General features: G+C 53.7%; 2 protein-coding genes across 2 annotated transcripts; both read left to right on the plus strand.

The window, feature by feature from the left end:
* Positions 1-569: 569 nt before the first annotated feature.
* On the plus strand, positions 570-6,493 carry Rin1 (Ras and Rab interactor 1). Its single transcript, XM_004656472.2, has 10 exons — positions 570-931; positions 1,083-1,266; positions 1,364-1,478; positions 1,568-1,640; positions 1,763-1,854; positions 2,005-2,751; positions 2,980-3,285; positions 3,588-3,719; positions 3,841-3,992; positions 5,015-6,493. The coding sequence occupies exons 1-10, from the start codon at positions 780-782 to the stop codon at positions 5,489-5,491; spliced, it is 2,430 nt and encodes an 809-aa protein (XP_004656529.2). The 5' UTR covers positions 570-779; the 3' UTR covers positions 5,492-6,493.
* A 15,137-nt stretch (positions 6,494-21,630) lies between these two features.
* On the plus strand, positions 21,631-24,152 carry Cd248 (CD248 molecule). Its single transcript, XM_004656712.2, has one exon. It carries the CDS (start codon positions 21,631-21,633, stop codon positions 23,938-23,940), a length of 2,310 nt encoding a protein of 769 aa, XP_004656769.2. The 3' UTR covers positions 23,941-24,152.
* Positions 24,153-24,272: the final 120 nt, after the last annotated feature.

Here is a 24,272-nt window from a genome sequence, read left to right on the forward strand (position 1 = left end):
AGGGAATCAGGGTTCGCATGGAGAACACCTGAGACAAGCAAACTCTTCTAGGTTCTCTGCATTTTGTGGTACTCTGGCTTCAGAAACAGTTGGAGGAAGGGTGGCTGGGCCCAGAGCCGGAAGCTTAGTGCTGAAGGGGCTGGTGCATGAGCCTGGAGGCTAGGTCATGTCTGCACCTGCCCCAGTTGCTTGGCAGATTGGCAAGGCAGGCTGGTAGGGCCTGTGTGTGGGAGGCAGCTGGCAGCAGCACCATGTGCTGACGACCTCACAGCCACACTCCCCCTGGTTAGCTTTGAGTGTCAGAACCACCCCCAGAACCTCAGTTAAGCAAAGGGGTTGGTTTCCTTAGAGACACAGCATCCTTTCTCCATAGCAACCTAGAATCACAAAATCCAAGTTAGGTTTGGGAATGAGTCATCTACAGCCAGTAGGGGGTGCTCACCCGCAAGGCTTACCCTCAGTATTGGAACAGATGAGCAACTGACCACAGACTTAAGGTGACCCAAAGTCGACGATTAGGCCTGTGCAAACTTAGCCCTGCTTAACCCCTTCCTAACCAAATGAGTGGTTTGAAGAGGCTGCAGGAAGCACTGTGTGGAGGTGGTACCCCACACGTGGGGCTCCCAGAGGGCCACTAACTTGGGAGAGATCCCTCCCACTTGAGCTTGAGTCCAGAACAGAGGAAGAAGGCACTGGGCACAAGAAGTGGACATACAAGAGTTAACTGCCAGGGTGTGACAGGGCGATCCGCCTTCAGGAAGTGTTACTCACCACTGGGAATGTGCGCGCCTGTGCCTGTGCCTTGGGGGCTGGCTTCTCTTCCTGAGCAGCAGAAGGAGCTCCCAGCCATGGAAGACTCTGGGGAGCCAAGAGCACATCTTCTGGAAGCAAACAACCTGAATTTTGTTCCTGGACACCTGCAGAGAGAAAAGTTAGTGAAGTTGGAAGGGCAGCTAGGTGGGGGGGGGGGTGGATGGTGGTGGTAGGATTGGGGGGCAGAGTATGTGGGGAACCCAAAAGGGTAAAGACATATGCATGTCCTGGCCCTGGCCCCCTGCTCAGGTCTGGGTGTTGGCCTCCAGGACAGCCCAGGTCCCGCTGTATGACACACCTGACGCCGCCAGTGGGGAGCAGGCAGGTGAGCCACAGCAGCCAGCCCGCACTGTGAGCCTGCGGGAGCGCCTGCTGCTCACCCGGCCCGTGTGGCTGCAGCTCCGGGCCAACGCTGCAGCTGCGCTCCATGTACTGAGGACTGAGCCTCCAGGAGTGAGTCTTTCCCCTGCTCCCAGGGACTGGCCATCTGAGAGAGGGGAGGCGGGAGCTGGACACAGGTTCTGAGTCTCCTGATCTCATCCACTGGCAGACCTTCCTGGTACGGAAATCTAACACCCGCCAGTGCCAGGCCCTGTGTGTGCGGCTGCCAGAGGCCAGTGGCCCCTCTTTCGTCTCTAGCCACTACATCCAGGAGAACCCTGATGGTGAGAGGGGCTGGCCTGGTCAGAAGGGGCTAGAAACAGGTGAGGGAGGGCAGTTCCCAGAGAACAGCTTCACTTCCCATGTCTCTCAGGTGTCTTTTTGGAAGGCTCAGAGCTCATATTTCCGGACCTCGTCCAGCTCATCTGTACCTACTGCCACACCCGGTGAGTCTGCCCGAGAAGCACGTGGTGACCACAGGCCCCTACTCCCTGGGATAGCCTATCATTCACCCTCTATACCTAAGCACCCCTCACTCTTGATTGTCTGCTCCCCACTCTGGCCTCAGGGATATTCTTCTCCTCCCACTCCGGCTCCCCAGAGCCATCCATCAGGCAGCCACCCACAAGGAGCTGGAGGCCATCTCCCATATGGGCATTGGTAAGGGCTCCCTGCTACCCATTGCATAGTTGACCACTCACAGGCCAAGGGGCAGGGGGGGGGTTAGATAGGAGGGCACAGCCTATGCTTTTCCTTGGTGAGCTCCCTCCTGAGTCTGCCCTGAGACCCCAATTGGTTTCTGATTCACAGAGTTCTGGAGCTCCTCCCTCAACATCAAGACTCAGCAGGGCCCATCCGAAGCCCCACTGCTGCCCCGGCTGAAAGCCCGTTCCCCTCAAGAGCTGGACCAGGGCACTGGTGCTGCCCTCTGCTTCTTCAATCCCTTGTTCCCAGGGGACCTAGGCCCTACCAAACGTGAGAAATTCAAGAGGAGCTTCAAAGTGCGTGTGTCCACTGAGACCTCTAGCCCCCTGTCTCCACCTGCTGTGCCACCACCCCCGGTCCCCGTGCTGCCTGGGGCAGCCCCCAGCCACACAGAAAGGCTGCCTCCTCGCCAGCTGCTGCAGAGGGAGATCTCAGTGGGGTACCGCGTGCCAGGGAGCACCAGCCCTAGCCTTCCTCCCCTGCCCTCCCTCCAGGAGGTGGACTGCTGCTCTCCCAGCAGCTCTGAAGAAGAAGGGCTGCCGGGGTCTCCAAGGAGTCCCACCACTTCCCCGCACCTGGCCCGCCGGAGGTCAAGGCGGCCACTGCTTAGGTCCATGAGCTCTGCCTTCTGCTCCCTGCTGGCACCTGAGCGGCAGGTGGGTCGCACAGCCACAATGCTAATGCAAGACAGATACACAGCCGTGGGCCAACTGGTGCAAGACCTATTGACCCAAGTGCGGGCAGGTCCTGAACCCCGGGAGCTGCAGACCATCCGCCAATCGCTAAGTAGGGCCCGAGCCATGCTGAGCGCAGAGTTGGGCCCCGAAAAGCTGCTACCACCCAAGAGACTAGGTAAGACTCCAGTGCAAGCCTCCATATGCTCGTTCAGTTAGTCCCCGACTCTCCATCTCTTCCCCATCTGCCTGTCTCTCTGCCATGGTGCCTTGTGCCTCTCTGATGCTGTTCTGCTTCTTTCCCAGCCTCCTTTTCCTCACCGTTATTCTAGTAAGTTCTATTCCCTGCTCTCTCCCACACTCTTCAGCCCCTTCCCTCTCACTCTGCCTGTTCCTCCTCTGACAGAACTGGTCTTGGAGAAGTCACTCCATCGCTCTGTGCTCAAACCTCTCCGGCCCATCCTGGCAGCCCGTCTGCGGCGCCGGCTTTCCGCAGACGGCTCCCTGGGCCGCCTGACTGAGGGCTTTCATCTGGCCCGCATCCAAGGCCCTGGAGCTTTCGCATCCCACCTGAGCCTGCCCTCCCCAGTGGAGATGGAACAGGTGCGGCAGAAGCTACTGCAGTTGCTTCGTACCTATTCACCCAGTGCCCAGGTCAAGCGACTCCTGCAGGCCTGCAAATTGCTCTACACAGCCCTGAGGACCCAGACAGGTATGGTGCCCACTGTATCCTCCAGCCCTGCCTTTTCTTGGTAGAGGCAAGTCCCATCTCCCATCCCTAGGGAGAGCCTCCCAGGACCCTGGGACTGTACATAAGGGAGAAGGATCCAAAGTTCCCATCTCAGAGGGTGAAACAGGCCCAGAGAGTACAGCATCCTTCGTGTGGTTGATGTAACTGTTCCACTGTCAAGGGACTGGCAAGCAGAGGAGAGTTTTGCTGTCAGGGACAGGGACTGGACTATGCCTGTGGACCTCTGAGGACACTGAAATTTCCTCTTCCGCATGTTCCTACAGGCGAGAATGCAGGCGCAGATGAGTTCCTGCCTCTGCTGAGCCTTGTCTTGGCCCAGTGTGATCTTCCTGACCTCCTGTTGGAAGCCGAGTACATGTCAGAGCTACTGGAACCCACCCTGCTCACTGGAGAGGGTGAGCCCTTTCCTGTCTGGGTGTCACTGGGTATTTTAGCTGCTAGTGGGCTCTGAGTAAGCAGGGAATGGACAAGCTACCTCACCCCAGGCTAAGCTTCATTCTATCCCTCGTGTCCCAGGTGGCTACTACCTTACCAGCCTGTCAGCCAGCCTGACACTGCTCAGTGGCCTGGGCCAGGCCCACACCCTGCCCCTTAGCCCTGCACAGGAGCTGCAGCGTTCCCTGGCCCTCTGGGAGCAGCGCCGCCTGCCAGCCACCCACAGCTTCCAGGTAACACATCTGCCCCAAACTTGCCAGGCTTAGTGAGACTCTGACAGCACCCAGCACGGTCTTCTTTAGTGTCATCCTCCAGTAGAGGCAGCATGTGAATGTCAAAGCTAGTCCTTGTAAGTAACATGATCCCGGAACCTGGCACTGTGCTATATACTCCAGGGCAGCCTCCCTGAATCCTTGAAGAAACGGAAGTTGTGCCATTTTATCCCCATTTTGTGGAAGAGGAAACTGAGGCTGATATGGAGAGGGAAAGAGACCCAGGACCCAGGATGAGGCCCCAAGTCTTGGCTCCCAACCCCTAGCCAGGGCTCTGCCCTCCCTGTCTTCATGCATCACCCACGCTCTGCTTCTGGGCTCCAGTCCATTTGTCCTTAAAGCCAGCTGCCATCTCTGCCCTTCACCTTTCCCGGCCTTTGTTGTTTTTGCTGTTTGGGTGGTTTCCAGGCCCCGTTCCCCCCCACACCCCATCCCCGTCCCCAGGCAGGTTCTCACACCAGCCCAAGATGACCTGGAACTCACTCCGTAGCCCCAGGCTGTCCTCAAACTCATGGGGATCCTCCTTTCCCAACCTCTAGAATGCTGGGATACAAGACATGCACCACCACATCCAGCCATTCTCAGCCCTGCTATGAGTCCACATTCTATAACTAGGTCCCAAGGTTCCTCCCAGGTCTATCAATTCCTGTGTGTGCCTCAGTTTTTTCATCTGTAACATGGGCACCTGGGGTTGCCATGAAGATCAAGTGGGTGGGTGTACTCTGAGAGCCCAGGACACAGTTCCACTTGAGCACATTTTCAGGTTCCTGAGGTTCCTTGCATCTGTACCACCAGCCCAAACACATGTCCCCCTGCCCCAGAGCCCCCTTGGAGTTCACAAGGCAAGGCTCCTGCCAGTTGGTTCTACAGTGGGTGTGTACCATCCCCTCACTTCTCAGCACAGCCTCAGTTTGTCCCTCTGGTTTGGAGGCAGATCGGGCTCCATTCAGACTGAAGACTCCGTTTTTGCTTCTTTTGCACAGCACCTTCTCCGAGTAGCCTACCAGGACCCCAGCACTGGTTGCACCTCCAAGACCCTGGCTGTGCCCCCGGGATCCTCAATTGCCTCTCTGAGCCAGCTCTGTGCCACCAAGTTCCGAGTGACTCAACCTGACATGTTTGGCCTCTTCCTGTACAAGGAACAGGGCTATCACTGCCTGCCCCCTGAAGCCCTGGTCCACAAGCTACCCACAACTGGTTACCTTGTCTACCGCCGGGCAGAGTGGCCTGAGAGCCAGGGGGCTGCTACAAAGAAGGGGAGGAGTGAACATCCACAGGCAAGGAGCCAGAAGGAGGAGAAAGGAGACTGCCAAGAGGAAAATTTGAGGGTCAATGACAGCCCCAAGAACAGTGGAGGAGAGTCTGAGACAACTGTTAGCGAGGGGGAGGGTCAGGCCAGAACGGGCCATGCTCAGTTAGGGGAGCCAGAGGCAGAGGGAAGCCAGGTCACAGAGGAGTAGCTGAAAGGGACCAGAAGCGTCATCTAGAGCCACCTTTGACTGGTACTGATCTCCGTGAGGCCGCCTATTACGGGCTGGGGGAGGGAGTTGGCTACATAGAGGGCCTGGAACAAAGTTAAGGAAGCCTGGAGGACCCCAGACTTTTGTCCAAGGTCCCTTACCCCTATTCTTCCCCGAGGGTGAATGTGCCCAACGGGTGACACATCCATCTGATACTCAACTTCTAGCATGGTGGAGGACTGGTCCCAGCTCCCTCCCTTTTGGCATCCTCCCCGCACCACAGACACAAATAGGGTTAGTGGAGCTTCAAGGTGCTTGAAAGGCTCCAACCTCTCCTGGTGCCAGGTGTCAGGGAGGCAGCAGAATGGCAGCAAAGGTGCCCAGAGGACCAGCTCCTGCTGCCCTCAGCGTCCTGCCCAAGAAGTAGCGATATGACTGCTTTTTTGCCGGTCTCCCAGAAGCGTTCCAGGATTCATGCACGTGGTTTTCCAGAGAAGCTCCAAAGACAGGCAAAGGCAGGGAAGGCGGCTATTAGCAGCCCCATCTGTGCCTGGCCCTGTCCATTGGGATTCCTACCTGTGACTTCTTAGTCCAAGAGAGGGTTATATTCTCTTGGATTGAAGGCCTCTGGGGAGAAAGTACCTATGTCCCACTCATTTCTCAAGATCAGTTCACCTAGGCACTCCATTAGCCCTTGGGAGTTGGACCCTGGGAGGCAATGCCAGTCAGCAGAGATAAACTTACAGAACAAAAGACGGTCTTGGAAATCATTTTCTTTGCCCTTGGCTCTAGGCCACCACCAAAGCTTGGCATGGAGGAAAGGCATAGCTGTGGGCCTCACTAAGGTTGGGGAGGGCAACTCCAAGATGTCAGAGCAAAGTAGTCCTCAAGCCCCAAAGGAAAGCAAGCTAAAATGTGAAGGGAGAAAAATGCCCATGGACGACCACAAGGGGGCGGCCACAACCCAGGAAGCTGTAGAGGGTTACTCCCCCGCCCCCCCCCCCCCCCACACACGCACACACACGCACACACTGGGTGCAGGGGGCTAGGGCTGGGAGATATTGGGTTAAGGGGCCACAAAGTGAAGGCAGTCACTGCCCTCACATTCATACAGGCATAGAACACCCTGGAAACACTGCAAGGGACCAAGTCTACTAGCCCTTGTGCCCCTTGCTATCGGGTCCTTAGAAAAGAATTGCAGATAGAGGAAGAGCCTAGCTAGTCTCAGAGCACGTTCGGGCCCTGAACACCAAAGAGCATCAACTGGCAAGTCAGACAGGACAACTGGGAGAGTAGACATTGTGGACACTGGATCTCAGACCCACATACAGCTGGTGTGGGGCTCCACATTTCTCCCTAGGCCACCGAAGCCTTTCCTTCCCCACTTTCCGTGTCCCTCCTCAGCTTCTTGCTGGTAGGAAGTCACCCTTTAATCTTCTGATGTTTGTCCTAGCTTTCCCCCTCAACACCCTCTGCAAAGACTTCTACAGCGCCGAGCACATTATAGGTGCTCAATAAATGGTGTCCACTGACTCGAAGCTTGGTAAATAGGAGTGGGAGCATAGGGAGGGCTGCTTCTGGGAACAGGACACAGGATGTGCACAACACAGTCCCAGAGCAAGGACCTGGAATGTCCGCAGGGGGTCCTTGGAGAGTCCCGGGGGCCGGATGTGGAGCTGGTCTCACGGGAACCAGGCGTCTGGAACCTCTACAAGCCCTTTCTTCCTGTGCTCAGTCCTAAATCTGCACTCCTGGAATTCAGTGTGTCTGTACCCTTGGTTCACAGGACCACTGCCAGGGTTATTTGGTGTGTCTGGTTGCTCCATAGTCCAAGTCAAACCAGGATGAGTAAGGGCCAGAGCAGGTGGTAGTAGGCTATTCTAGGAATAGGATTCCCATTTTATAGATAAGGAACCTAAGCCTATCTCCAGGAAAGGGACTTGTTACAAGACAAAGAATTTAATTTTCTTTTCTGTATTTTTGAGGTAGGGTCTCACTCTATCCCAGATTGACCTGGAATTCACTATGTATTCTCAGAGTGGCCTTGAATTCATGGTGATCCTCCTACCTCTGCCTCCCAAGTGCTGGGATTAAAGGCGTGTGCCATGTCTGGCTAGAACAGAGAATTTAAAACACCAAGCACTGAAAATCCCCCAGAACAAAAAAAGACTCATTTATTCATCTACTCAACAATCTATCAAAGGCAGGCAGGTGCAACAATTCTAGTGCTTGGGAGGCTGAGGCAGGAAGATTAGTAGATCAAAGTCATCCTTGGCTATAACAGTAAACTCAAGGCCAGGCTGGCTACATTGACAAGACCCTGTCTCAAAAGAAAAGAAACAATCTGAAGAGCATCCAGAACCCACCAAGCAGCACCCTCAGGCTTGTTGACTGAGAACCACTATGCTCCAGTGGGCTCTTCACAATCTCTGTCTGCCACTACCTTGGGAAGAAGCCAAGGCTCTGAGGTGTGACATGCCTCGTGCAGGCCTGGGGCCACTGTCCTCATGCTCAGATCTGTTGAAAGTTAGCTAGGTCATTTTCATGCTTGGAAATGTTGCACTTATTTTATTTTATTTTTTTTTTATAATTTTTATTTATTTATTTATTTGAGAGCAACAGACACAGAGAGAAAGACAGATAGAGGGAGAGAGAGAGAATGGGCGCGCCAGGGCTTCCAGCCTCTGCAAACGAACTCCAGACGCGTGCGCCCCCTTGTGCATCTGGCTAACGTGGGACCTGGGGAACCGAGCCTCGAACCGGGGTCCTTAGGCTTCATAGGCAAGCGCTTAACCGCTAAGCCATCTCTCCAGCCCGCACTTATTTTATTTATTTGTTTGTTTATTTGTTTGTTTTCTCTGAGGTAGGTCTCACTCTAGCCCAGGCTGGCCTTGAACTCACAGATCCTCCTACCGATGCTAGGGTTAAAGGAGTGCACCACCACACCCAACTACACTTATCATTTTATTTATTTATTTTAAATACACTTAGCATTTTAAAGTCACCCTAGTTATATGTATGAGTTTATTATCTGTCCCACCTCCCCGTCTCCCCCACCCCCACCACCAGCATGCCAGAGTCAAGTCAGCTTTATTCCCAGCCAGCTCTTGGGGACCTAGAACAATGCCAGGGCCAGAATTGGCACTTAGAATGATGGATGCAGAAAGACTCCACCCAAACCAGTCCTCTGTGCTCCCGGGTGGTATGTTCTTCATCGCTGCCACCAGGGGGTGTGCGCATCTCATTTCCAACCCCATAACAGATGACCTCCCCTCAGGCTGCCCAGCTGGTGGTAGAAGGGAAACCGGGATCATTCCAAAAGTGGGTCAGGAGAGGGGTGAGAAAGGAGCTGTCTGTCCTATGTTCTAGAGCCTGGCAGGCCAAGAAACCAAGCCCAGTGACTAGCCCAAGGGGTGGGGTGGACAGCAGTCGGTGAGACTCATCCTGACCCACCCTCATTACAGTTAACACCCCACTGTGGCCTCTTAACCCATGTTCCAACCCACAGTTTAGTACACAGTAACACCTTGACCTTGACCCACATTCTCAGGCAGAGCGACACTGCCAGTAGTGGCAGGTACCCACAGTGAACACAACCATACCCTAACATCAGCATGACACGTGGGGAACCGTCAACATGGGTTGATACAGAGGCCTGTGGTGACTAGCTACACAGAGATTTCCAGACACAGACCTATCCATATGAAACTACACCACCACTTCATTCCTATTCAGACAGTTACCCACATGCTCTTCAGACACAACACAGCTTGCCCCTTCCTATTCTGGTCAAGCCCTGGAACTGCAAACCCACCTCCACATATGCATACTTTTTGTATTTTGGAGAACGCACAGAGGGTCCAAGCCTCTCTCCTGATTGATCTTCCAGCCCTGTCCTACCCCTGCCTCATTTCCCTGTCTAGCCCCTGGTGGGCCCCGAGCACACTGTGAGTTGCTGGGAAGACCCCTGCAAGGGCGTGGGGACCTCACGGGCCAGGCAGGAGCGGAGGAGCAGGCAAGCTGGGCGGGGCAGCCTGAGCTCATCAGATTCCAGCAGGCCTGATTCACACCACACGAAGAGCTTCGAGAATCACAGATGGGGAGGGGCTCTGGGGCTCTGGGGGCCAGGATGAGCCCAAGGGTTCTGGGCCCAGAGCAGACTGTGTCTGCAGTTTTGGGGGGGGGGGTGACTTCAGAAGGGGTGGCCTGGCCTGAAAGGGTGCGTACTAGGTGGGGCTTTTGGGAGGGGCTTAGCCTGACAGCCTGCTTGCTTACCATGGGCTTTCCCAGCCCCAGCAACTGGCTGTCTTTAGCTGGGGTTAGAGCAAGTTTTGGGCCAGTAGTGGGATCACTTTCACCATTTTTGGACCTTCAGACCTCAGGCAGGTAGCCAGTAGGAGGACTCCATGGGTCTGGAGTGGCTACAGCCTGCCTACCCTGACTACTTGGGGCTGACAGGGTTACAGCCCCACACTGCCCTGCCCGGCGAGACCTCTGCCAGAGAGTGAGAACGCACGGGCTGTCTTGAAGCCAGGGATGTTTTCTTGCTGAGATCGAGCCCTCTGAGCCTGCCACCCCCGGAACCCTCTGTATGATCAGGGGATGCTCTCAGGAGGTGGAGGCCAGGCTGCCTAGACTCAGCTGCAGGGTGAAAGGAAGAAAGGATGGACTGGGGGCAGGGTGAGGGCACAGGAAGTGCCTTTCTTGGAACTCTACACCAAAATAGACCATTCCATCTCTTCCCTGGGTCTGGTGTCCCACGGGGGAGGTGTGTGTCACCAAGGAGACCCTCACCAGGGCGGAGCCTGATCTGACCTCAGTCTGGCTTTTGCTTGCCAACCCCCTCTACCCAGGGCTCCACTTTGAAGTCCCAACATAAATATCATGTCTGCTTGGGTTCTCCTTCCGGGCCTGGTCACAGCCCCCAGACCTGGCTTCTACCCCAGCCAGCCCCCAGGATTCAGTGCAGGGAGAGAGGAGGGAGGCTGGACCACCCAGGGATGGTGGCAAGCCAGAGACACTACTACAGAGAGCAAGAGACATAGGAGATTCAGAGCAGGGACACAGAAGGTCCTTAGAATGAAAGCAGGAAAGTAGAGTGAGAGACCTCCTCAAGGCCAACAGGAAAGCCAGAGACCCCAGACACAGAGAAAGAAGAAAGAGGAACAGGGTGGGAGAGAACTGAAATTCAGGGATCCCTGGAGATTCTGAGGGGGCAGGAGGGAGAGGCATTGGGCAGGAAAAGAAGGGAAAGTAAGAGCCTTTGGAGAAAGTTCCAGAAATCGGGTGGGGTGGAGGTGGGGAAGGCTGAGACTGGGACATCTGGGAAAGGACATAAGGCCATGGTAGCAAAAGACTTGTCCCTGTGACAGTGTGGTTCACCATCTTGGGGTGTGATGGGGACTCTAAGAGTTGGGACTGAAATGGGAAAGTCCTCTGGAAATGGGGCAAGTTGGTTCCCCTAGGTGGCAGGCGTCAGGCAGAGGGATCTACTCACACAGGTACCCATTGCACAGCCCTTCAGAATGACTGTTTGCCTACTGGTCCCTCTAGCTCAGACATAGGCTCCAGGATTCCCTTTCTTGAGGGCAGATGTGGCCAGATGTTCAGGTCAAGTGTCTGCCAAGAGAGGGAACTGGGCTCACAGATGGGTCCAGGTTGGGCAATCCAGGGAGGCCATATGCTTCATTCTCACAGCTGCAGGCACAGGTGTGAACTCGCCTGGGACACACATACACAGACACACACACACAGCTGTGCACATCCACAGCAATACATGGCTGTGCACACACACGTGTATGCAGGCAGACAAGTACATTGTCCTGTAAACACACACACACTCCATGGGGTCTTCAAGACAAAGGTCTCCTACCTTCAGCTAGCCCCCCTCCCCCGCTGTCACAATCTTTTGCCTTCAGGGACACTGAGGAAGAACAGCATCCCTTCACCCAGCCTCTCCCCTCTCCTAGCTGTTCTCTCCCACCCATCCTGTCGCTTGCAGCGTGACCCCCTCCCTACAGGGCTCTCCCTGCAGAAGCACACAGGGCGTGGCCCCAACAATTCGGAGGGGAGGAGGCTGTGGTTGCACCCTTCCCTCCACTGCTGCCTGGAGAGGGGCCTCTCCCACCTCCCCTTCTCTGGCTCCCACCCAAGACCGGGTGCCTCCCGCCCACCATTGGCCCTTCCTCCTGACAGCCCAAAGGCTGGGGTGGTTTGAGAAGGAAGAGTTTAGACATGGACGAAGGTGGGGGGAGGGACAGAAGAAAACACAAGGAAGGAGGTGATTTGCACACAAAATAATGTGCTGGCTCAGCGGCCAGCATGCCAAGGCTCTCTAGGACGCCTGCCCAGGGGGCGCCCCCCAATCTCACTCAACTCCCCTCCCCAACTCGGCTGTTCCACGGGGCCCTCTCTGGGCCAGCACTTCTGCAGGATGCTCTCCCCCTCTCCTTGTGGGCCCACACATAGTATCCAAATCCACCATCTGCCTCTTGCTTATCCTGGACAAGGTTTCTGGGGACATGGGAGCTTCTGTTTTCATGCTCCTCTTGAGGGGATATGAGCCATTATCAAAGCAAGGAGCCTCAACCTTCTGGCTCCCAGTGTGAGCTGAACCATCCCCCATACACACACACACACACACACACACACACACACACACACACACACACACACTAGCCAGAAAGACATACTGGCCTCAGGCCCCAGCAGAGAACACAGCTGTGTGGTACCAGGCAAAGCATTCAACTTGTTTCCTGCAGTGGTAACTCAAGATATCCTCCTGCAGATAAAGGCCCATTCTGAGCATGCCCAATGGCCGCCGTTGATGACTTACAGCCTTTGCCTTTGCCTGTATCCCTGTATCCAGCCACGCATCTAAACATCTTCTCATCTACAGTACCCATCCCTTTACCTAGCCACCTATCTACTCATTCATACAGCCCTCAATCTCTCCATCTGTCCACTCATTCATTCATCTATCTATGCATCTGTACACAAATAAATCAATTTTCCTATACATCTGTCCACCTCTCCATCCATCTATCCATCTTAACTAGCCTCCCTACTAACCACAGTTCCATGTATTCACTCATCTAACCATTCATGCATCCACTCTTGCATCTATCCATCATGCAACTGTGCATCCACTCTTGCATATACCTTTGCACCATTCATGCATTTTTATTATTGTTATTATTTTGGTTTTTCAAGGTAGGGTCTCACTGTAGCTCAGACTGACCTGGAATTCACTACGTAGTCTCAGGGTGGCCTTGAACTCTCAGAGATCCTCTTACCTTTGCTTCCCAAGTGCTAGGATTAAAGGCATGCGCCACCATGCTCCACTAATTCATGCATCTTTTTCCATCATCTACCTGTGCATTCATTCATGTATCTATCCATCATCCACCCACATGTCCATGCATTTATCTATGATGCATCATGATCTATATATCTCCCCATCCATCTATCTATCGTTCACCACTGCATCCATCCTTCAAGTATTTATTGTATCAATTAGCATCTTCTCCATGCTATGGTTGCACCAAGATGAACCAGACCCAGAGCAGCAAGAAAGCGCCAACGACCATTGTCTAGGAACTCACACCCATATATATCCCTAATGCTCACTGTATTCCCCAACTCAACTGGAGAGGACTATTCTTAGCCAGGTGCAGTGGCTCACATCTATAATCCCACAGCACTTGAGAAACTGAGGTAGGAGAGTTGCCATGAGTTCAAGGCCAGCTTGGGCTACATAGTGAGATCCAGGTCGGTCTGGGCTAGAGTAAGACCCTGCCTCAAAAAGAAGGTGGAGAAGGAAGAAGAAGAGGCAATCCTATATCAAACTGGGCACCCAAGTGTGTCTTAGTTTTGATTCACCAATCCTTTAGCCTTGGCTGGTGCCAGAGATACCTCGTATCCACTGTTCACTTCCCATCGTGCTTGGGATTCCCTCCACTTACATGTAGACCCAGTGGTGGGTGTGGTGGCACACACCTTTAATCCCAGAATTTGGGAGGCAGAGTTAAGAGGATTGCCATGAGATCGAGTCCATCCTGAGAGTACATAATGAATTCCAGGTCAGCCTGTGCTAGAGCGAGACCCTACCTCAAAAAACCAAAATAAATAAATGAATAAAATAAAACAAGTAGGCCTACCTAGTACATCTGGAAGTTGGTCTTTGACCCTCTTCCTTCTCTACCCCCAAACTCCTCACCCCACCAAAGCTGGGGTCTTGACCTCTGATCTGACCCGCCCACTTGCCAGACGTCTTGCAGCCTCCTCTCAGACGCCCAGCACTGGCCATTGCCCGAAGCATGACTGGGCTCACCACACCCTTGGATCAGACTCAGAACCGCCCCCAAGGAGCCTCCAGGGGCTGCCTCCCCCAGCCTGGCCCGCCCTGTAGCCCAGCGCTCCAGCCAGCTCCCTCCTCTTTCCCAGACAATTGCAACAGCCTCCTAACTGGTCCCTGGCTTCAGGTCCCCTCCACCCATCAGCCATGGAGGTCCCTAGCCATGCCATTCTTCCCATGGACTCTATAGTGATATGTCAGCCTCCCAGGGCAGGTTCAAAAACCCCCTAAGTCAGGCCTATCATCTTTCTGATATTTTCTCTCTGGTCCTCATCAGTCCCCTCTCCAGGCCAGACAGGGAGTCCTTTGGAGTCTCCAAACTCATCTGAGCTTCCCACCCCAAACTCGGGTTTCAGTCTTCCTGCCATTGATACTATTCCTACCTCTTGGTCTCTGCTCTAATGAGGTCGTAGGTGATGCTGGAAAAGACAACTAGAATGAGAATCAGGAGCCTTGCTTTAAGTCGGAGCCCTTCCACTCACTCACTTGCTCTGAGATTGTCTGGACCTCATTTTCCTCATCTACAAAAAAAGGCTTGCTGATTGTCAGGTATCTCCCACTTCTGGGATTAGTCTATCTTCATGGGTGTGAATAGCAACTGTGGGGAGAATCCCAGATCCCCAATCGATGGCATCTCCTTGAGCCAGGATTTTTCACTTACCCAAGCCTTCTTTTAGTCATCCAACAAATCCTGTTTTCTTTTTTCCTTTGCTTTTTGGATAAGACACAGGATCTTGAACTTGATATGTAGTGAAGGATGACCTTGAAGGATGATCCTTCTGTCTCCCCCTCCTGAATGCTGAGATTATAGTCCTGGTGACAAGCATTTATCAAGCAGCAGCTCTGGGCCAGTAGCATTTTGAGCTCTGGGAACAGCAAGGAACAGGACGTTTCCTCTGCAGTTATAAAGCTCACAGTGTTCAAGTGAGGCGGGGGACCTGGCATTTGGCAATGTCCAGGGACATTTTTTCCAATTTAAATTTAAATTAATTATTTATTTATTTGAGAGAGAGAAAGATGCAGAAATAGGCAGAGAGAGAGAACGGGCGCGCCAGGGCCTCCAGCCACTGCAAACTCCAGATGTGTGTGTCCCTTTGTGCATCTGGCTTACATGGGTCCTGGGGAATTGAACCTGGGTCCTTCGGCTTTGCAGACAAATGCCTTAACTGCTAAACCATCACTCCAGCCCTTCAGGGACATTTTTTATTGCCTTAAATGGAAGGATGCTATCTATCTTTAGGTAAAAGCTAGGGATACAGCACATAACACAGACCAAACAACTACTAATTATCTGGTTGGTGGTGTATGTCTTTAATCCCAGCACTTGGGAGGCAGAGGTAGAGGTAGGAAGATCACTGGAAGTTCGAGGCCACCCTGAGACTAATTCCAGGTCAGCCTGAGCAACAGTGAAACCCTATCTCAAAAAAAAAAAAAAAAAAAAAAAAAAAAGCGCCTTTAATCCCAGCACTTTGGAGGCAGAGGTAGGAGGATTGCATAAGTTCAAGGCCACCCTGAGACTACATGGTGACTTCCAGGTCAGTCTGGGCTAGAGTGAGACCCTAACTCAAAAAAAAACAACAACAAAAATGCCAACCAAGGTCAGGCATGGTGCCACATGCCTTTAATCCCAGTGCTTGGGAGACTCAGGTAGGTGGATTGATAGTTCAAGGCCAGCTTAAAACTACAGAGTGTGTTACAGGTTATCCTGGGCTACAGTGAGTCCCTGCTTCAAAAGCTTCCAAAAAATGGGCTGGAGAGATGGCTCGGAGGTTAAAGGCACTTGCTTGCAAAGCCTCACTGCCCAAGGTTCAATTCCTCAGTAACCATCTGTGGTGGTTTGATTCAGGTGTCCCCCATAAACTTAGGTGTTCTGAATGCTAGGTTCCCAGCTGATGGATATTTGGGAATTAATGCCTCCTGGAGGGAGTATATTGTTGGGGGCGGGCTTATGGGCTTTATAGCCAGTTTCCCCATCCCAGTGTTTGGCACACCCTCCTGTTGCTGTGTTCCACCTTATATTGGCCAGGGGGTGATGTCCACCCTCTGCTCATGCCATCGTTTTCCCCCTGCCATCGTGAAGCTTCCCCTCAAGCCTGTAAGCCAAAATAAACCTCTTTTTCCCAGAAGCTGCTCTTGGTTGGGTGATTTCTACCAGCAATGCGAACCGGACTGCAACACCATCTAAAGCCAGATGTAAAATGCTACATGTGTCTGGAGTTTGTTTGCAGCAGCAAGAGGCCCTGACCTGCCCATACTCTCTGTCTCTTTGTCTCTATGTCCCCTTCCTTTTCTCTCAAATAAATAAAAAAAAATTTTTTTTTTTTTAATGCCAGACAAGGGGCTGGGGAGATGGCTTAGCAGATACGAGCAATTGCTGCTTAAGCATGAGGTCTTGAGAGGGCCTGTGACTGACCAAGTTCAATTCCCCAGCACCCATGCAAGGCCAGAGGCACACAAAGTGGTGCATGTGTCTGGAATTCCTTTGCAGCTCTGGTGTTTCTCCCTCCTTTCGTCTCTCTCTCTCTGTCTCTCTTTGGTGTTTTGCTTTTTAACTTTTAACTTTTAAATTTTATTTGAGGGAGAGAGAGAGAATGAGTGCACTAGGGCCTCTAGCCACTGCAAACAAACTCCAGATGCATGCATCACCATGTGCATCTGGCTTTCTGGCTTATGTGGGACCTGGAGAATCAAACCTGGGTCCTTAGACTTTGCAGGCAAGCGCCTTAACTGCTAAGCCATCTCTCCAGCTCCCCCCCTCCTAACTAAATAAGTAATTCTTAAAAGCTGTATCTGTAACCCCAGCCCTGTGAACTATGGGTGTAGGGGCACAGACTGGAGAATCACTGGGCCTTATTGACTGGAAAAGACTGGAAGCTCTGGATTAAGGGAAAGACTCTGTCTCAAGGAAATATGTGATGAGTGAAAAGAGCAGGAAACCCGACGTACTCTTCTGGCCTCCACACACGTGCAATGAGGCACACATGTCTGCACAAACATCACATCACATACTATGCCAAACCTACTCTACACACATGCAAAAAATTAAATAAAATAAAATAAAAAATAAAGAAGGAAAGCCAGCCAGGGCTGGAGAGATGGCTCAGAGGTTAAGGCACTTGCCTGCAGAGCTTAACTATCCATGTTCAATTCCTCAGTACCCACGTAAAGCCAGATGCACAGAGTGTCACATTCATCTAGAGTTCATTTGCACTGGCTCAGGCCCTGGTGCATCCATACTCTCTCTTTGTCTGTTTCTTTCTCTGTCTGTATCTCTCTGCTTGCAAATAAACAAACAAATAAATAAATTATTGGGCTGGGCATGCTTTTAACCCCAGCACTTGGGAGGCAGAGGTAGGAGGATCACTGTGAGTTTCAGGCCACCCTGTGACTACCAAATGGAGTAAATTCCAGGTCAGCCTGGGCTAAAGAGAGACCCTACCTCAAAAAAACAATTTTTTTTTTATACAAATGTTAGCTAAAGCTGAGGTTCTCTGGCTAGGATTTGAGCCATAAAAAAAAACAACAACATTTTTTTAGGGTGACCTGGAATTCACTCTGTCGTCTCATGGTGGCCTTGAACTCATGGCGATCCTCCTACTTCTGCCTTCTGAGTGCTGGGATTAAAGGTGGGAGCCATCACGCTGGGCCAGAAATCAACTATTAAAGTTATACTATGTTGCCTGGTGTGGTGGCACCCACCTTTAATCCCAGCACTTGGTGGGCAGAGTTAAGAGGACTACTGTGAGTTTGAGACCAGCCTGAGCTACAGTAAGACCCCACTTCAGAAAAAAAAAAAAAAAAAAGATATGCTGTGTCAGAGAGTGATAGTGGCAGGTGTGTAGGGTCAGAGAGTCCCCTGGGAAGGATGAAGCAGTATGGGGCTGGGATCAGGGATTCTGCTACTTCAACGGAGACCCGAGACAGTGGAGAGCAGAGCATTTGGAGATTGCAGGGTGTGCGCTGCAGGCAGTGGCGTATCCAAGGCAAAGATACTGAGATCCAGGGCTGGAGAGATGGCTTAGCAGTTAGGCGCTTGCCTGTGAAGCCTAAGGACCCTGGTTCGAGGCTCGATTCCCCAGATCCCACGTTAGCCAGATGCACAAGGGGGCGCACGCGTCTGGAGTTCGTTTGCAGAGGCTGGAAGCCCTGGCACGCCCATTCTCTCTCTCTCTCCCTCTATCTGTCTTTCTGTGTCTGTCGCTCTCAAATAATAATAAAATAAATTAAAAAATGAACAAAAAAAATTAAAAAAAAAAAAGATACTGAGATCCAGTACTCGGTGCGTTTAAAAACCAGCACAGAGGCCAGAGCGGCTACAGCAAAGACGTGGAAGGGAAGGGGTGAGCCATCGAGAGACAGATCACATGGTGGGGACTTTGGCTACTTCTCAGTGAGATGCAGGCCTTGGAAGGTTCAGAGCAGAAGAGTGACCTAGGTTTTTAAAGGTTCCCTCCAGGAGGGTGGAGAGGAAGTCGGGGAGGCCGTCTTGAGGTTCTAGCTGAGAAATGCAAGTGACATAGGCTGGGATGGGTGGCAAAGGAGATGGTGAGAAGAGATCATCAGACTCAGATCTATGTTGAAACTGAAGCCAACAGGATTTGCTGAGAGATTGGAAGAAGGGTGGGGGAGAGAGAGGAGTGAAGGATGAGCTCAAGGTTTGGCGCCTGCACCAATGGCAGGACGGTCGTTGCTTTCCTGAGTAGTGGAGTAATTCCATGTGCCGCACAGGCTCTAGCCTTGCACGGCAGACTTCCCGGCATGAAGCAAGCGCTCACAGGCTGGCCGAGTCCTCAGTGTCAGGCTGCATGGCACTGTAAGGTGGTTAGCAAAACCAGCGTGGTCTCCACTTCCCCACTTGTGCGCAGATTTGCTCAGAAGACCAAGGAACATTTGTCATGTCCTCTGTAGCAGACAAAGCACATTTGCGAATAGTGGGTAACATGATAAAATAGACCCACTGAGCTAAAAAGCTTGGACACATTAACTCCATATTATAGATGACAAAATGAAAGCCAGGCATGATGGGGCTGCAAGGAAATGGGAAAGGGACAAGAAGGAAAGGAAAGGAGAAAAAAAAAATACTGAGGGAAGCAAAGGAAAGGAAAAGAAAAATGAAAGCCCAGAGACTTCCCTAAAGTCACACAACAGATTAGTAGTAGAGTGGGAATCTGGTCCAAGACAGCCTTCTAAGGGGCCAGGTCTTTTTTCACCCCTTCATCTCTTCACTCCAACTTAAAGTTTTTCTGGGGCTGGGGAGATGGTTCAGTGGTTAAAGGTGCTTTCTTTCTTTCTTCCTTTCTTCCTTCCTTTCTTTCTTTCTTTCTTTCTTTCTTTCTTTCTTTCTTTCTTTCTTTCTTTTTTTGAGGTAAGGTCTCACTCTGGCCCAGGATGACCTGGAATTCACTATGTAGCCTCAGGGTGGCCTCGAACCCACGGTGATCCTCCTACTTCTGCCTCCCAAGTGCTGGAATTAAGGGGTGTGCCACCACGTCCGGCAAAGGTGTTTTCTTGTAAGCAAAGTATGCCTGCCCAGAGTTCAGCCACCCACGAAAAGCCAGAAGGGCACTCATTTGCAGGGGCAGGAGACCCTGTTGTGTGTCCATACATACATTCACACACACATGCATGCCAATAAATAGATAAAATCTTTAAAAAGTTTTTCTAGCTGGGTGTGGTGGCACATGCCTTTAATCCCAGCACTTGGAAAGCAGAGGTAGGAGGATTGCAGAGAATTTGAGGCCAGCCTGAGACTACAAAGTGAATTCCAGGTCAGCCTGGGCTAGAGTAAGACCCTACCTTGAAAAAAAAAAAAAAAAAGGTTTTCTGCTTCCTTTTAATTTGTAGTGCTGGGGATTTAACCCAGGCCCTTGCTAGGTAAGCACTGTATCACTGAACCACATCAAAAGCTGAATCAAAAGTCTGCTAAGAGGGCTGGAAAGATGGTTTAGTGGTTAAGGCGCATGCCTGTGAAGCCTAAGAACCCAGGTTTGATTCCCCAGAAGCATGTAAACCAGATGCACAAGGTGGTAAACACATCTGGAGTTCGTTTACAGTGGCTGGAGGCCTTGGCACACCCGTTATCTTCTCCCCGCCCCCCCCAGGCTAATAAATAAAACAATAAAATAAAATACTGTTTTTTAAAAGTCTGCTAAGAATGTAACAGCCAGACATGAGGAGGCAGGAAGATCAGGAGTTCCAGATCCTCCTTGGCTACATACGGAGTTCCAGACAAGCTTGGGCTACACCAGACCCTGTCTCAGGCAACAACAAAAATAACACAAAGAAAATGGGAAAGTGTGGGGGTGGGGAGGGAGGGAATTACCATGGGATATATTTTATAATCATGGAAAATGTTAATAAAAATTAAAAAAAAAATAACACAAAGAGGTTAGCTGGTATTGGGGTGTCTGTAGTTGGCTACTCAGGATTCCAAGGCAGCAGGATAGCTAGAACCCAAGGAGTTTGGGACCAGCTTCAGTAAAAGCCTGCCTTTTAAACAAATTAAATAAATAAAAAGTCAAAGAGAATGCAGTGGCCATGCTGGGGTTAATCCTCCAGCCAGCTCCCCAGGGGCCATCCTGGGTGCCTGGCTCAGTGCACAAGCCTCCAGAGGCTTCCAGGAGGGGCGGGAAAAGGACCCTGGCCAGGCCATGCAGCTAGCTCTGAGAGCAGGGAGGGCAATGTGATGCTTGTGTCACACATACATGTGTCGTTGGGTGTCCTGTGCCCATACATGGCTTTGCACTGGTCCCCTCACAGACCCGCTCTGCACCTTGACCTCAGCCTATTCCCGGGCCAGCTCTTCATCAACTGCATCCTGCCCTCCTGCAGCAGGAGCCCAGAGAAACATTTCCTGTCTGGAGGCTGCCTCCTTTTCCCCTAAGCCCAGATTCACAGGGCCCCAGGCCGAGCAGGGGTGAGGTAAGGGCAGCCTTTGGCCCCCCACTCACTCCTGGTCCCCTATAGACATGCCCTGCTGCAGCCAGAAAGCTTGGAATTGGATGGGCTGAGGAAGGGACTCCACAAATGCATGATTGGTGGAGGATGTCCACACCTGGGTTAGGAAGTCGGTTCCCATGCATGGGAAGGACAATCGTGGGGGGCGGGGAGCAGTGTAGCCTGCCACAACACCTTTGCATGTACACCGAAGGGCATATAGCATGTTAACATTGCTGCGTGCGTGAGAGGGGTCTGCCTAGACCACAAGTGAGGCAGGGAGCACGGCTGTCTGAGACAGATAGGGTGTCAGAGAGCGTGCTCTTGCCAAGAGTGGGAAGAGGAGCCTGCCTACATATGTGTGATGGGAAAGGGCTGGCCTACGCATGTTGTTGAGCTGAGAGCGCATTGGTGTAAGGAGGTTGGTGTGTCCACATTCGGATCTCCACCAGTCTCTCTGGAAAGCAACCTCACGTACCCCAGCGGCCAGAACTGCAAACTGTTGCTGTGGTTTGCTAAGGCTCCGGCTGCCTCTCAGGTAGGCGGGTCCCCTTCTCCGGGTCTACCCGCACTATGGGGCCTGGGGCGGCCCGTTAACTGCGCCTCCTCCTCTCCTCTGCCCTTTGCCTCCCACCCCAGCATCTCCCCCCTCCCCAACCCCACTGCTTCCTGCTCCGGCAGCCCCCCGGGGAGCAAGCGGCTAGCTGGCAACGGCCCCGGCCCACTCCTTACAAGGCCCGAGCCGGCGGGGCCCGCCCCCCTCGGCCCGCCCGCCAGAGGCTGCGGTCCCTCCCCCTGTCAAGAGCGGCCGCGGGCCCCGGGGCCCAGCCAGTCGGGGGGCGTCGCGATGTTGCTGCGCCTGCTGCTGGCCTGGGCGGCCGCGGTGCCCGCGCTGGGCCAGGACCCCTGGACGCCCGAGCCCCGCGCCGCCTGCGGCCCTGGAAGCTGCTACGCGCTCTTCCCTCGGCGCCGCACCTTTCTGGAGGCTTGGCGGGCGTGCCGCGAACTGGGAGGCGACCTGGCCACGCCGAGGACCCCGGAGGAGGCCCGGAGTGTGGACAGCCTGGTGGGTGCCGGCCCGGCCGGAGGGCTGCTGTGGATAGGGTTGCAGAGGCAGGCTCGGCAATGCCAGCCGCAGCGCCCGCTGCGCGGCTTCACGTGGACCACGGGAGATCAGGACACGGCCTTTACCAACTGGGCCCAACCCGCCACCGGAGGGCCTTGCCCGGCCCAACGCTGTGCGGCGCTGGAGGCCAGCGGGGAGCATCGATGGCTCGAGGGCTCGTGCACGCTGGCCGTCGATGGCTACCTGTGTCAGTTTGGTTTCGAGGGGGCCTGTCCCGCATTGCCGGTTGAGGTGGGCCAGGCCGGTCCAGCCGTCTACACCACGCCTTTCCACCTGGTCTCCACCGAGTTCGAGTGGCTGCCCTTCGGCTCCGTGGCTACGGTGCACTGCGAGGTTGGCAGGGGAGCCTCTCTTCTTTGCGTCAAGCAGCCCGCCGGTGGCGTTGGCTGGTCTCAGACTGGGCCTCTGTGCCCTGGGACTGGCTGTGGTCCAGACAACGGGGGCTGTGAACAAGAGTGTGTGGAGGAAATGGACGGTCATGTGTCCTGCCGCTGCAGTGAGGGCTTCCGGCTAGCGGCAGATGGGCACAGTTGTGAGGATCCCTGTGCCCAGGCCCCGTGTGAGCAGCAGTGTGAGCCTGGTGGGCCACAAGGCTACAGCTGCCACTGTCGCCTGGGCTTCAGGCCAGCGGAGGATGAGCCACACCGCTGTGTGGACACGGATGAGTGCCAGATCGCCGGCGTGTGCCAGCAGATGTGTGTCAACTACGTCGGTGGCTTTGAGTGCTATTGCAGCGAGGGGCACGAACTTGAGGCCGATGGCATCAGCTGCAGCCCTGCAGGGGCCATGGGTGCCCGGACTTCTCAGGACCTGAGGGATGAGTTGCTAGATGATGGGGAAGAAGAAGAAGAGGATGACGAGGAAGCCTGGGAAGTCTTTGATGGAGGCTGGACAGACCTGCCTGGGGTCCTATGGATTGGGCCTTCACAGCGGCCTGACTTCCACCAGGCCTATAGACCCAGCTTCCCAGAGGACCAAGAGCAGCAAAGACCTCACCCGCAGCCTACTTGGCCACACCTGCCCAGTGTCCCCAGGGGCCCTTACCACTCCTCAGTGGTCTCTGCCACCAGGCCTGTGGTGGTTTCTGCCACACGCCCCACACTACCTTCTGCCCACCAGATCCCTATTATCTCAGCCATACATCCACCCCAGAGCCCAGCCCACCCACCCTCCATGATCCCTACCACACCTCCACCTGTGCCCCCTGACCACCTGGTACCTCCAATCAAGGCCAACTACCCAGATGTGCCCTTTGCCTACCAGCCCGGGGTTATCTCTGTCACTCACCCAGTACGGCCCCCTGCCTACCAGCCCCCTGTTATCTCAGTCAAATACCCCAAAGTGTCCCCTGCTCACCATTCCCCTGCGTCCCCAGACACAAAAATATCTATGCATCTGCCTCAAATCCCACCCAATCCTGTCCCTCAGGACACCACCCCTAGAACCAATAAGCCCCCTCTGACCCCAGATGTTCCGGTCCCCAGAACCCAGGCTCCCCAGCTATCCCTTATCTCCACTATCCAGTCCCCTCTGCCCACCACCTCCAGATCCCGTATGAAATCTGTCCACCAATCCCCGATGCCTGCTGCTACCCAGCCCCCAGCCCTCCCTACCCTCTTGGCCTCTCAGAGCCCTACTAATCAGACCTCGTCCATCAGCTCTACACATCCCTATTCCCAAGCCCCCCAAGTCCCAAGGGAAGGAGTCCCCAGTCCTAAGTTGGCCCCATGGCAGCCCTCAGTGGCCCCTACAGCAGCTCCAACAGCCCTGGCAGAAGCTGGTCTGGCAGGCCGAAGCCAGAGGGATGACAGGTGGCTGCTGGTGGCACTCCTGGTGCCAACCTGTGTCTTCTTGGTGGTTCTGCTTGCACTGGGCATTGTGTACTGCACCCGCTGTGGCCCCCACGCGCCCAACAAGAGCATCACTGACTGCTATCGCTGGGTCACACATGCAGGAAGCAAGGGCCCAACGGAACCCATGCCCCCCAGGGGCAGCCTCACGGGGGTACAGACCTGCAGAACCAGCGTGTGATGGGGCACAGATACCCCGCATGGGGTAGGGGGAAGGGACATGCTCTGGACACATGGTTGAGGCTGTACCAGGGGCTCAAGGGGACTGCCCAGCTGGACATAGGGTTTCCTGCTCCATGGGCCCAGCACTCATGGCAGAGGACATGCCAAGGCCTCTAGGACCTCAAGGGGTGGGTGCTGGGGTCTTCTCCAATAAATGGAGTGCCAACCTCACCCAATGCTCTGGGCCCCATTGATGCCTAAGGGAAGGGTCTGAGAGGAATAGGGGGAAGGTCTGGCTCTTTCTTCCATTGTCTGGGTAAGGTAAGAACCCCTTAAAAGAGGGATGCTTCA

This window comes from Jaculus jaculus, chromosome 1 (assembly GCF_020740685.1).
Source record: "Jaculus jaculus isolate mJacJac1 chromosome 1, mJacJac1.mat.Y.cur, whole genome shotgun sequence".
Taxonomy (NCBI): domain Eukaryota; kingdom Metazoa; phylum Chordata; class Mammalia; order Rodentia; family Dipodidae; genus Jaculus; species Jaculus jaculus.

Bases quoted from the DNA above. Each gene is read 5' to 3' on its own strand.
- Cd248 (XM_004656712.2), top strand. From the start codon at position 21,631: ATGTTGCTGCGCCTGCTGCTGGCCTGGGCGGCCGCGGTGCCCGCGCTG.
- Rin1 (XM_004656472.2), top strand. From the start codon at position 780: ATGTGCGCGCCTGTGCCTGTGCCTTGGGGGCTGGCTTCTCTTCCTGAG. The intron at 1,855-2,004 runs GTAAGGGCTCCC...TCTGATTCACAG, and splicing joins CATCTCCCATATGGGCATTG to AGTTCTGGAGCTCCTCCCTC. The intron at 3,720-3,840 runs GTGAGCCCTTTC...CTCGTGTCCCAG, and splicing joins CACCCTGCTCACTGGAGAGG to GTGGCTACTACCTTACCAGC.